This window comes from Phascolarctos cinereus, unplaced genomic scaffold (genome assembly GCF_003287225.1).
Source record: "Phascolarctos cinereus isolate Bilbo 61053 unplaced genomic scaffold, phaCin_HiC Scaffold_2;HRSCAF=192, whole genome shotgun sequence".
In the NCBI taxonomy this organism is placed as follows: Eukaryota; Metazoa; Chordata; class Mammalia; order Diprotodontia; family Phascolarctidae; genus Phascolarctos; species Phascolarctos cinereus.
In genome coordinates, this window is record NW_027555625.1 from 250,423,467 (window position 1) to 250,438,019 (window position 14,553).

General features: G+C 40.0%; 1 protein-coding gene across 4 annotated transcripts in view; it reads right to left on the reverse strand.

Moving 5' to 3' along the window:
• Positions 1-14,553, reverse strand: part of NKAIN4 (sodium/potassium transporting ATPase interacting 4) — a 117,583-nt gene that overhangs the window by 94,443 nt on the left and 8,587 nt on the right. For 3 of the 4 annotated variants that reach the window (XM_020981566.2, XM_020981563.2, XM_020981564.2), the window contains exon 2: positions 5,477-5,542. The exons of the other annotated variant lie outside the window; for it this stretch is intronic. In XM_020981566.2, the coding sequence (XP_020837225.1) occupies positions 5,477-5,542 (66 nt within the window). The remainder of the gene's footprint in view (positions 1-5,476; positions 5,543-14,553) is intronic. 4 annotated transcript variants of the gene reach the window in all.

Below are 14,553 nucleotides of genomic sequence, written 5' to 3' on the forward strand. Positions count from 1 at the left end.
AGTTGAGTAGCATAGGAAGGTTTTTAAGCACAGGCTTGGGGGGCAGTTGGGGAGCTATGCTAGATGGTCTCTGAGGTCTCTTTCCACACAGAGCCTTATAATTCTATGCCATCGACGTAGGATCTGTTCCCAACTCAATAGATTCTACCATGACTCATTCAACTTAAAGAATGCTGTGCTGGATCAACTCTGGGAAGAATCTCTTTGAGTCTCTGTACCACCACCATCACCACCTCTTTCTCTGTGCTACACTGCCTCTCTGTCTTTCTGTATCTCTCTGTCTCTGTCTCTGTCTCTGTCTCTGTCTCTCTCTCTCTCTCTCTCTCTCTCTCATATCTCACCAACTGAATCAATGGGTTCAATTATTATCTCTCTGCTAACAATCTCTAGTCTTCCTTAAGCTCCAGTCCCACACCACCTGGATGTCCCATAGGCATCTCAAACTCAACATGCCCAACAGAGAACTCATTATATTCCCACTTTTCCTTCAAGCCTTTCTATTTCTTCTGAGGATATCACCATCTTTCCAGTCATCCAGGTTTACAACCTTGGTGTTCCCCTTGAGTCTCTTCTCTCTATCCCCTTCCCCATCTCCTCCCCTCAATATCCAAGTTTCATTAATAATACTTTCACATCATTTCACTCCTACTCCCTTCTCTCCACTTATATGACCACCATCCTAGCTCAGGTCCTTACCACTTCTTGCCTGAACTACTGCAACAGCCTCCTAATTGGTCTCCTAACAGTGCATCACTCTTCCCTCCAATCCATCTTTCACATAGCTGTCAAAATCATCTTTCTAAAATAAAAATCTAGCCATTTTAGCCCCCCTGTTCAAGAATCTTTAGTGGCTCCCTCTTGCCTTGAAGAAAGGATATAAAATCCTCAGTGGCATTTAAAGTATTTCACAATGATTCCAGCCTAGCTTTACAGGCTTCTTTTACATTATTTCCCTTCACCTTCCCATCAGACTTTCTTACTTTCTCTTCCTTAGATTCACTATTCCACTTTCCAACTCTCTTTTTTTGGATATGCTGTCTTTGGACATCTTCTTTGGACATCTAAAATGCACTCACTCCCACATCATTTACGCTTCTTAGAACCTTAGCTTCCTTCAAGCTCACATGCTATTTCCCATGGAGAGCCTTTCCTGACTACCCTAGCTGTCACTATTCTCTCTCTTACAGAAATCATCATGTATACGTTTATATATTATTTATATACTGTGTCCCCTGCCCCACACCAACATCAACAGACTATACGCAAGGATCCTTGTTTCCCCAGCATCTAGCACAGTGTCTTGCATAAAACAGGTGCTTAGCAAATGGTTGTTGGGTTGGAACTAAATTAAACTTCTTATCAATGAAAAATTAATCTAAATATTTTAAAAATTTGCTTAACTATTTACTGGGCAGATATAACCTCTCTGAGCCTCAGTTTCCTCATCTGTAAATTGAAGATGATAATAATAATAGCACCTACCTCATAAGGTTATTATGAAGCTCAAATGAGTAACATAATGATTTAGAGCATTTTTCATAAGGTTGCTGAATGCTTTACAAACATTATAGCACTATATAAGTGATAGCTATCATTATTTAAAAAAGGAGTCACTGAAACTTCAGGAGCAGGAGATTCTCACAGTAAAACTTGTGCTTTAAAATATTAATGTGGATATTAGATGGGAGATAGCTTGGAGAAGGGAAGGAACTAGAGTCAAGGAGACCAATTACTTGGCTATTGGTGAGAGGTCATGAAGGTCTGAGCTCAAGTAGTGGCTGTGTGAATGGGGAGAAGGGAAAGATGTAAGGGATGTTTAGGTCTTGCACTTATACCTGCAAATTCTTCTAGTCCTTTTGCATGTAGTTTATCTGGGCCTGGTAACCTGAAGTCACTAAAAGGTGCATTCTTACCATCTCATTTGCCTTCCAAGTCAATGCTTTATTAACCGTTTTTGTTCAATCCCTCCCAGCTTGAGAATTCTCCAAGGAGAGAAAATAGAAATGAAACAAATGTCGGATAGTTCCTCCTTCAAAATGTGTTCAAAGTCATTTCTGGAGATCGTAAGTGCCTGGGGGAGCAAGTAGTACATAGGTGGCTCTACAAAGTTTGTTTTACCTAGGTAGAATTTGCAAATCTTTAAACATCAGAGCTGGAAGGAAAGACTAGATGGTCTAAGACTAGATAATCTCTAGTTCTTTGCCCATAACCATGATTCCAAAGGATTCATGAAGACAGAAAGGTAATGGACTCAATATGCAGAATGAGATACATATTTTTGGACATGGCCAATGTGGGAATCTACTTAGCCTGACTATGTGTATTTGTTGTAAAGAATTTTCCCCCCACTTTTTAAGGGAGGGGGCCAAGACCTAGGAAAGACCCTAGCTTAAAAAGGCCATGGTCCCCCGTGTATCTAGGACCATTGCCGGTCATCTTGACCTAGGTCTTTGCCACTGGACTCTAATGACTCTGGAGGACAGAGTGAGGCTGATGACTTTGCACAGCTCCGCCTCACTTAAATCCAATTCACCTGCAAGTCATGATATCACCCTTCTGATATCATTGGTCCTCTTCAAGAACAAAGGATAAGCAACAAGGGTAGGGGAAAGGGAGAGAAAATACATACATATTCATTGAAAAAAATTAATTTAAAAAGACAATGTATTCCAGAGGTTCTTAACCTTTTTTTGTATCATGGACACCCTTGGAATTCTGGTGAAGCCTATGGAACCCCTCTCAAAATATTGTTTTTCAATGCATAAAATATATAGGACTACAAAGGAAACTACTTCTATTATATGATTGTATTTCTATTATATATTATATATGCAATTCTATTATATAAAAATAAAAATATTTTAAAAAAACAAATTCACTAACCCCAGTTTCTGATGTAGTAAATTCCCTGATTATTAGAAACTGTCTAGTCTAATCCCTGATTTTGAGATAAGGAAACAGGCCCACAGCATTACAATAATTTACTTGCCCAATGCCAAAGAGAAAGTGACTGATGGATCTGTGACTGCAACCCAGAGGACTCCAAGTAAGTTCTTTCTACCATAAGCAAGAACACTTTAGTTTACTACGATGGAAGAGATATACCATATTTGTGATTTACAGTAGGAAGGGTCTTTAGAGGTCATCTAGTCCAACTTCTTCACTAGATAGATGAAGAAAATAAAACTGCTAAAGGATAAGTGACTTGCTCAAGGTCATACAGGTAGAAAATAATTAAACTGGGTTTATAATCCAGGTCCTATTATTCTTCCACTGCTGTGTGTGTTGCTGTTTTTTTTTTAATGTTTTACCAATATGTTTACTTTTTTTTTGATCACTCCAAATATGATCAATCCAAACAATTCCTCCATTTTAGTTCACAGCGTGTTCTGTTATTTAAAAAGATAAATAGAGGGCAGTTAGGTGGCACAGTGGATAGAGGACTGGTCTTGGAGTCAGGAGGATTTGAGTTCAAATCCGACCTCAGACACTTGATACTTACTAGCTGTGTGACCCTGGGCAAGTCACTTAACCTCCGTTGCCTCATACACACACACAAAAAAGTAAATAAAAGTATTCAATATAAGCAACCCAACAAACAAGAGTGTAGAACATTCTGTACCCATAGCCTACCATCTTTGTATGAAGAGAATGTTTATTCTGACATTAGAACAATGGAAGCAATAGTTACCATTGCATTTGATCTGACTTTCATTGGCTTTTATCTATCATCTGTTATCTTCATTTTCATTATTGAAATCATTGCATAATAGCTGTCCTAGTCAAGCTTTTATCACTTTATCAATTCATACAGGTCTTTCTGTATCCTTTCTAAATTTCTCATGTCCTCATTTACTTATAGTCCAATGGTATTTCATAGCACTCAAATTCTGCAATTTGTTCAATCATTCCATACTCATGGTATCCCAGGCCTCCACTTTCCAGTTTTTCCCTAGTTTCCATTTCTTTTTGCCACTAAAAAAAAATGCATTGCTTTGGATATTTTGGTGTCTCTGGGATCCTTCTGTCACTGAGAGAGATGGATAAAAAGGAATGGATGGTTTGGTAACTTTTCTTGAATAATTCCAAATTATTGCTAGATTGTTGCGCTAATTTACACATCCACCACATACCATGGTCTCTGTGTGTATTTGTCTTCTATAACCCCTCAATACTGACCTCCATCTTTCACCCATTTGCCTATTTGATGGATGTGAGATGAGAAGTTATTTTCATTTGCATTTCTCCTATTAATGATTTAGAGCATTTTTCATAAGGTTGCTGAATGCTTGGCTGAGAAATTAATTAGCCAGGTCTACAGAGACTTTAAGTTAGCTAAGCCACGGATGAACTTTGGAACTGTGGGACAGGGTGTCTCCCTCTGCGTAAACACAGTCAGTGCAGGAAGAGAAATCTCCTCTTGTCTTCTTGACCTCACTCCCAAGCCCTTGAAGGACTCTTCACTTTTTATCTTCCATATACCTCTTTCTTTATGTGTTGCTTCCCCCATGACAATGTTAACTTGTCCGAGTAGGGACTATTTCTGCTTGCCCCTGTATCCCCAGCTCTTAGTGTAATGCCTGGCACTTGGTATTGTTGTTGTTCAGTCATTTCAGCCATGCCCAACTCTTTGTGACCCCATTTGAGGTTTTCTTTTCAAAGATACTGGAGTGGTTTGCCATCTCCTTCTCTAGCCCATTTTACAGATGAGGAAAACTAAGGCAAACAGGGTTAAGTAAGTGCTTTGCCTAGGGTCACACAGCTAGTAAGTGTCTGAGGCTGAATTTGAACTCAAGTCTTCCTGACTCCAGGCCTGATGCCACCTAACTGCCCTGCCTGGCACTATGTAAGTGCTTAATAAATACTTTGTTGATTGACTAGCTTGGAAAAATTCAACCATTCTTTTTCTCTTCTTGACTCACCAATTGACTCATCAGAGAGATGTTCACATTTCATAAAAGAATCACTGGGTGTGGCTAACTTTCTTAATACCTTATGATTACATTAACTATTTCCAGGTCTTCCTCTTTATATCCCACTGTTGTGTTGCAATCCTTAGTTGTGTTGCAACCAAGAAAGGTCTCATGCAGAAAGTAGGATTTGTGGTGAGTTATGAAGGCAGCCAAGAGCAAACAAGAAGAAGGAGGAGATCCTTTCAGGCATAGGGTACAACCAGTGAAAAAGCTCAGGGCTAGGAGTTAGAGTGTCCTCTGGAAGAACAGCAAGTCAAGTGTGGGGCAGCTCAACATCCAGAACAGTGTTCTGTCTGTGGGAGGCTGATGGACATACACACTGGTATATAAAATGCCTGTAATGGATGATATACAAATTACCACTAATGATCACGGCGTTCTTAATATTGACGCGACTGCAGCTTGTAAAGAAATAGGTATGATTGATGCCACTGCATTTTGCAAAGATTAGGTGTAGCCATGTTCCAAGGACTAATGATCTGAGAAAGACAGTTCTATCTTACCACAAAATTGACACTGTTCCAGATAGTAGGGTCTTGGAACACAGAATCCGGTCTCAGTTTCCCCATCTGCAAAATGAGGGATTTGGGGAAAAGATTATCTCTAAGGATTCTTCCATCTCTAACACTCTTAATATATGATTTCATCCTGAGAAGCTGCCCTTTCAGCCTTACCTATTGAAGAGGGATGGCTCCAAGTCTCAATCCCTGTATCCCAGGGCTCCTCATTTAATCATCATATCTGGAATCTGACCTACCACATAAGAGCAAGATCTTATGGAAAATGTGTCCCAGCATGACAGGTAGATATTCATTTTATTGCCTGCTGGGCTCCAGTCTGAGCCTCTACTTTGGTGATAAGACCTCAGATCTCAGGATTGTACAACAGATAATTGCTAGGCTCTGCTCCCAATGGGCAGTGATAAACTACTAATCACCAAGAGGCTACTCTCCCCCAGAGGAAGTACATACCAGAGGCAGCTCTCCTCACAAGGCTCCAGTCAATATTTTAAAAATTCTCTGTGGCTCCATAAACCTACTCTATACATCACATTTCCCTACTTCCTTTCTGCCCAATGGAAAAGATTTCCTCTTAAGTTTTCCCAAAGGGACAATGGTGCCCAGAAGAGATAGCTCAGATCATCCTCTTGCATTCCTGTGCATGATGGAGGTAATATGGTATAATGGAGTAAGCATTATTCTAATGGCTGTCCGATTGCTGACTGTCCCTGTGACCTCTGACAAGACAGTTAATCTTGAGGTTTAGTTTCTTCACTTGTAAAATGGGGATCATAGCAGCTTACACAATTGATTTTGAGGTACTTCAAAGCAGTATACAAATGTGAAAGCGTAAGCTTTTTGCAAGTAGGGATTATTTCATTCTTGGTCCTTGTATCCCACAGTCACTGACATCTAGTAAGCACTTAATAAAAACTTGTTGATTGATACCACAATGATAATAGACATCCTGGGAGATAACCCTGTTTTCTGTTCACCCCCCCCCAAATAGAACTCATTTTTAAAAAAAATCATTATCATTGCTTTCAATGCTTTTTCTACAAAATTTTTTCTGTGACAAACATCTTTTAAGTACCTACTATGTATAAGGCATTGTGCTAAGTGCTTGGGCTACAAGGAAAGGCAAAAAAAAAATCATCCTTGTTTTCAAGAAGTTCAGTCTTCTGAGAAAACCAATAGTGCAAACAAGAATAGGGGAGTATGCCTGAGCCTCAGTTTCCCCATCTAAAAAATGTTAGTATTAGTATTAGTTACCTCACAGGAAGAAAGAACTTGTACTATATAAATGTAAATGTGTAACTATCATTATTATTGCTGGAAAAAAATAAACCGAGCTATTTTCAAATCCTTTATGACTACTTTACTTGTATCCAATTGCATGAAATAATGTACTAATAACAAATCCTACTTATCTGAACATCAAAGTCCAACAAAAGCTACAATTAGTCAACTTCATTAGCCCAAGCCTACTTGAAAATAATACTGCATTTCTTTGAAAACAGTTTGCAATTCAGACCTGTCACTAATTTAGACAGGTCTTACTCTAATTAGTCTGAATGAATCAAGGCAGAGTAAAATTTGCATGTAAATCACAGAATGCCTCTAACTCCTTGAAGGCAGTACCATATTTGTCTTTGTATCCCCCACAGTGCCTAGCACAGAACTTTCCACTCAGCAGGCATGCTCAATAAGTATTTGCTGAATTGAACAGAATCCCCAGCTACCCTTCTTTCCCATACTTTAGCCCCAGTTGTTAGAACACAGCTCAATAGTCGGACACATCCAGCCTTAGCTTCAGCCCTGGGAAGATGTCTCTCAGGCTGGTTAGCTGGCAGAGCCTGGGACGCACAGGGGGCAGGGAAGAGTATTCTAACTGGACCAGCCCTGAAGGCACTGCAGATGGGGCCTTTTCCCATCCAGTTCAGAGAGCATGATCTAAAGACACAGAACAAAGGACATATCCCAGCTAGGGCAACTAGCTTCCAACTAAATAAAGGATGTTGGGGATGGAAAATGGCAACCACAAGAAGAGTCTGAGGTAGCAAAGGAAGAACAGGAAGTGCTTATCATTGAATAACAAAATTTCCAAGTTAGAAGGGGCCTCTGAGGCCATCTAATCCAAGGCATCCCTAAACAAAGGGTACCCTCTAGAATATCCCTGACAAGCAGTTATCCAGCACTTTTTGGAGGCCGTATAAATATAAACTATCACTATTATTACTGGAAGAAAAAAAATTATTTTCACATTCTTTAAATGACTACATTAGTATTATCCGATTGCATAAAATAATGTCCTAATAACAAATCCTACCTATCTGGACATCAAAATCCAACAAGAGCTATAACTAGACAACTTTATTAGCCTATACCCTCTTGAAAATAATACTGCATTTCTTTGAAAATAATTTGTAATCCAGACCTGTCACTCATTTAAACAAGTTTTAATGGAAATATTGTCAGCCAAAGGGGAGAATGAAAGACATGGTCCTTTTTTTAAGTTCTTCAATAGATGTGAAATCATCATAAGATCACAGATTAGATTTCCCTTTCACTCAGCCCCACTGCCACTTCTGACAGCCCATTCCACTTCTAGGCATCTCTAAGTAGTAGGATCATTGATCTGGAGCCAGAAGGAGCCTCAGAGGCCATCAGTCCCAGCCCCCTCTTTTTACAGAAGAGGAAGCAGACATGCTAAGAGCCTTGTCCCAGGTCACTCAGGTGACCAGAATCAGAGACAGAATCTGAATCCAGCTCCTTTGACTTCAGAGCTAGCACTCTCTCAGCACTGTACCACTAGAAAGTGTATCCTTACTCAGTTGCCTGGGTCTGCCTTTCTTTAATTTCTACCCATAGTTCTGCCCTCTGGGGCCAAGAGGAATAAGTTATCAATCTTTATTTGCTGGGAGCTGAGAGCAACTGTGTATTTGGCTGTTGGCACAGCCTGGCCAAAAAAAAACCCAAAACAAACAAACAAACAAAGAACCTGGCCCCATAGCTTTCCATGTGTGATTTCTATAAGCAGGTGACAGGCAAGCTGGTACATTGATTCTCACCTTATATTTTCATTAAGGGGTGGCAGATGGCATTTGGGGCCACAGCTCCCATATCACTTTACTAGGTGGCAGAGCAGGGAGGCTAATACCTCAATAACAAATCTTTAATTCACCTAGAGAGCAGGTAAGAGGGGTGAGAGAGGTTGGCAGGGTTGGGGGGGCAGTAGGCAGGGATTATAAAATACAACATCCAAATCAAGACCTCATTTTCATCTTGCAATGAAATATGGCACTTGAATTTCTCTGTTCAGCAGCACAGCTGTATCTGATGCCCTGTTCCTGAAGCAGCTGTCTTGATGTCCAGCAGCAAACACCAGGGGAATGACCCCTACACCCAGGCACCAGCATAGCCAACAGACTAACTCACAAAAGGCACTTTGGTTGTCAGAAGTTTTCAAAGTTATTAGTCCCATGACAAACCAACTAATTCTAACCCACAGGCTAGAAGGGAGAATGAACAAGCAAACGTTTACTAGGATTGTAGTGATTTTAGCACATGGCTAGGATATCTAGGCCATCCAGATATCCCCATCTGACAGGCCACATACCTCACTAAGGGAATGGAGCTATCACTCCCCTGTTGGAGGATGCTTCTCGACCTTAAGAAGCCTGGAACAGGGAGAAGCAGCATCCTAGAACAGAAAGTACCATCCCTACTTATAGTGTTCTCCAAACCAAAGTTTAGATGTCATTAAATTAAAGTAGATTTGTAGGTCTTGTAAAGGGAAGGTGCAGTGAGGAAAAACTGGGTTCAAATCCTGTCCTGGTCACCAGCTGTGTGATTCCAGGCAAGTCACTTAACCTCTTTGGACCTCAGTTTCCTCATCTGTAAAATTAGGAGGGTCTGACTCAGTGGCCTCTAAGGTCCATTCCTATTTTAAATCTATAATTTTATGATGACTTAACATCTATTGAAGAGCTTAAAAACAAAAGAACCATGACCTTCATTATACCCTTTGACAGACAATAACTCTGTTAAGCCTGGTATTTGCATTCTGGAACAAAGGGCTGGCAGGGAGCGTCAGGTTTTAGTCTGTTTGAAAGGACTCAACCTGACTCGTTGTTTTTAATAGAAACACAGATGCTAAACCCCACTCTACTTTTCTCTGAGTATGTTCTCTCAGGGTCGCAGAACATGATTTGGCTTCTCTGTGGTCCTCTGCCAGCTTCCCCCAGCAGCCAGTATTGATGGAAACCAAAGCATACACAGAGGAAGCCTGGGAAACAAGCTAAGGAGAGGGGGGAAGGGGAGAATAAGAGGGGTGGTAGGGCAAGCCAGGCTCCCTCTCAGATTTGGGTTATTTGAAGTTGGTCTGAAAGGGAAGCTATTGCTTCAGAGGTTGATAGAAATGGAGTCCAAGAGCAGAACTTAGATGCTTTCTTTGATGCTTTCTTGCCCTCATCTTGTTTGATATAGGAGCTAAGCAGACAACTTTATGGCTATAAGAAAGGCCAAGCAGAGGCATAGATCACCAGTACACTGGAATATAAGACAGCAATCTGAGGACCAAGAGAGACTATGGCAGAAAGGGCTAAGCTCGTTAGAGAGGTCAAAGTCATTTATTCTACCCACCTGGAAGATTATCAGCCAACATTGGCTTCTCACCCACTGCTTCAATGGCTGAACGAGTTTCAACAATAGCATTTACATCAGGCTGTACATGATCCCTAGATGAAGACCCAGATTAAATTAGAAACTTGATAGAAATGACAACATCATTTCTGACTGGGTTAGTGAGAGAGAAATGGATTTTACAAAAGATACTGCACAAACCCCAAGTGAAACTGAGGTACAGAAATCGAATGATTGAGATAGGAAAAGCACCGGCCTGGGGCTCATGGAGCCTGGATTTGAAGCCAAACTGCCACTGACTGGCGGTACAACAGTGGGCAAGCTGCTGCCCCTCTCCGTGACCCTGTTTATCTGTAAAGAGAAGAGTTTCAATTAGATTATCTCTAAGATTCTATGGTTCTCTGATTAAATTCTTCCAAACCCAAAGACATAATAACCTTCTTGTTTAGACCTCAGATCCCCATAAAAGTTAAAAATTTTATCTCCATAGAAATGCTTAAAATTACAAAAACATTGCTACCCCTATGTGCTTGCATAAAAGGGTACATATTTGTAGATGCATGTGCATGCTATGATGACGTTCAATTTTGAGTTACTACAGGCATGGATAGAGAACCATTATCAGAGTCCTGAAGACCTGAGTTCAAATCCCATTTTTGAACCATACTAGCTGTGTAATCCTGAGGAAGTCACTTAACCTCTTAGTGCCCCCAGGCAATTCTCCAAGACTGAAAGTTGCAGAGTTTACTTGACAAAAATAAATGAAATTCTAGTCAAGTTTGGTCCTGAGATTCATGCAGAATTCTTCAAAGTCATTTGCCAAAAAAAAAATCATTTGCCATCTTAAGGATTGGAGTCTTATTGCATGTGAATTCAGTAATGTGACTTATCTTGGAGGAGCTACAGTCTTAACATGCCACAAGTGCTTGTGCATAAGCACACGCATATCATCCACCCCAAGGCTTATTCTTTCTCTTTCAGTTGAAGATGGACCATGTCTTAGGTTTCTTATGCTCTCTTTCAGAAAATGTAGCTCATATGTCTTGTTCCATATTACCCAACAAAGCAAAAGCCCCAGCACTAATATTGAGGTAGCATTATTTAACTGGTTTCCTGTCTCTCTTCTTACCCCAACTCAACCTACACTGCTTAAATTATCTTATTAATTTTCCTAAAAACACACTTTCATTATGTCACTTCCTTGATCAACAACTTCCAATGGCTCCCAATTGCCTACATATTAAAGTTCAGACACCTTAGTCTGGCATTCAAGGCCCTTCATAATCTGACTACAATCTACTTTATATGCAATTGGTCCCCAGAAACAGAATCATAATTTGCAATAATTTCATGGAGGGCAGGTGGCATGGTAGGGAATAAATTGAGGGTGGGAATATGAAGAAGATCATCTGGTGTATAGCCTGGAGGAAGTAAGCCCAATGAAGGGGACAGAGAATATGGCCAGTGGGAAACAGAAGCATACCTCAAGATATCCTGATGTTTGTACTTTGCTGAAAATGTAACTACTGAGAGGAGGAAATATGCCACCATTACAGAGAAGAGATGGCTGGTAGAGGAAGCTGGATGAGACTATGATGCTAAGGATAGGTCATAGGAAGGGGAGGAAGTAATCCTAGGAAGATGCTGCTGACCCCCTCTAAATTTTCTATCCTGTGGCAAAACCCCAGCTGTCCACCACTGTTTTGTCTCCGCAAACATGAACAGTCTGTTTCAGCCAGGCCAGTCTCCTCTCCTGTGTTCAACACATATCATGTTCAATACCAATTTAGTTCCTTTGTTCACACTATTTTTCCCCCTTTGGGAATATTCTCTTGTCACCTACCGTAAGATTTGGAGAAAAGATACAATTCCTTCTTTCCTGAATACTACCCTTAACCACTACCTCTGCTCAGACCATATAAGTAGTACTGAACAAGGTGAATTTTCTTGGCTTTAAATGTAATGCTTTGCCTCTCAGGGCTAGGAATAATACAGCTGAGTAATTGGGCAACTGGCACTGTTTGGGGCAAGTATTCATGCATCCTTTTTTGTGTTTGCCAGATATTATTTAAACCAAACCAAAAAACCCTACAGATTTAGATTTAAGTATCTTATGGCTATGGTTCTATTCATCGATAGCTGCGCAAATATGAGTTCTCTCATTAGCACTTACTCATTCTTAGGATACTCGCCCTACACCCTTTCTCCAGTTCCTGTTTCCTGAGCCCTCCAAGAATGTCTCAAGGATCAGAACAGCCTGGGACAATTTTGCTTCTAGTACACAGCTGTGGGCAACCTGGATGGTCAGCAGGTATAAGAAGTAAGATGTTGGGGTAATACCCTGATAAAGAAGGCAAATCACCCAAACTAGACAAATTTGGGAGAAAAGCAATCTGGGTCATCTACCTACCCTAATCAAATTCATAAGACAACTGTTTTTCTCTTTTTCTTTTGCCTAAGCTAATCCACATTGCTGGTGGCAGAGGAATCCCCTAATAGGTGACAAACCTGATGGTCCAACAGACATCTTTTAGATTTTCTATAGATTCCTTCTATCCAATAACCTTTTCTCTACAGCAGAATAAGCTAAGACAGATTGCCTCGAGGATCACCACCAGCACTACCAAACACTGCGTAGAAGATGCACCTCATTAGCAATGGATATTATTTGAAAAAAGGTATGTGCAAATTTAATTTTATAAATTAGACTCTATTTTTTGCATTCTAAGGGAACTCACTATTGAGCATAGAGACCCTGTGGGGCAACAGAGAGAGTGCTGGGCTTGGATCATAGATTTCTAGCTAGTAAAGGGACTTCAGGGGTCACCTAGGCCAGTCTCTCTATTTTACAGATGAGGAAACTGGAACCTTGACAGAAAGCGTCTTGCTTAGAGTCACATTGATAATAAAAGGCAGAGCCAGAATTTGAACCCATATTTTCTGACTCAAAATCCAACCCCATTATCTGGATCCTGGCTCTGAGGCTTATTCCTTATGTGACCTTGGGTAAGTCATTTAACTCTTTTGGTTCTCAGTTTCGTCATCTAAAAAATGCCCTACTTATGCCATGGCATTGTTGTGAGGAAAGTGCAACAAAAATTTTATATTATAATTAAAACTTTATTAACTGTAGTGAGATTTTTTTTGCAAATCAAATATTTTTAATAACAGAATAATGACTTCTCACTTATTTGTGTCATAAGCACAGATTTTCATATTTTCAGTTCCCTTAAAGGAGGCCCACCTATGTTGGAGTCAAGTCCAGTCAGCAGGAACATCAAGGTTAGTTTGCATTCTAGCACACTTCTAAATGGATTATTGGGGTTTTTTTTCTTCTTAAAATAGTATTTTTTTTGTAATAGTAAGATTATATAATAGGATTTGCTGTAACAAGATGGAATATAATAAGCCTCAAACGAGATAATAGTTGTAAAGTGGTTAGCACAGTGCCTGGCATATGAGAGGGGATTAATAAATGCTCATTCCATCCATGCATCTATGATGAGAGTTTCTGGGATAAGATCTATGCCCTGTATCAGTAACAATGACACAAAGCCTTGAGACTTCACTGTCTTCTGCTTCCTCTAGTTCTTTGGAGAAAGAGATTATTATGAACAATCATAATGATAGTTAGCATTCATGGAGTGCTTTAAAGTTCCAAAAATGTTTTACATATGGTATCTCATTTGATCCTCACAATACTGAGAGGTACTGCTACTATCCCAATTTGCAGATGAAGAAGGTGAAGTTGAGAGAAGTGAACCTGCCCATGGTCACATAGCTAATGTCTGAGTCAAGAAGCCTCAATCATAATCCTGTTGCTTTCCAAAACCCAAGTTTTATCCCTGACAAATCTATTATTTCCGTCACTGATGTCCAGGTCAACACAGGCGCTGGGCTACTAGAAATGACAACCAGAGCCATGTCAGTCCAGTAGTTGTAGAAGGGTGGACAACACTACATCTCTGTCATGCCCAAGGTCAGTTACTCAGATCCTTTCTCCAAACCACATCTTACTGTCTTACCTTTGATTAAGTAGACGAGGGTTTTTAAAAAAAATTTATTTATTTTTGGAAAATATCATTTTATTTTCCTAATTACATGTAAAGATAGTTTTCAACAACCATTTTTTATAAGATTTTGAGTTCCAAATTTTTCTCCCTCCCTTCCTTCCAGTCCCCCTCCCCAAGAGGGCAAGCAAACTGATATAGGTTATACATGTGCCATCATGTAAACATATTTCCACATTAGACATGTTATAAAAGAAACAGAACAAATGGGAAAAGTTGCCCAAAAAAGCCCCCCCAAAATGAAAATAGTATGCTGTAATCTGCATTCAGATGCCATAGTTCTTTCTCTGGATGCTGATAGCATTTTCCATCAAGAGTCTTTTGAAATTGTCTTGGATCATTTTATCTCTGAGAAGAGCAAAGTCA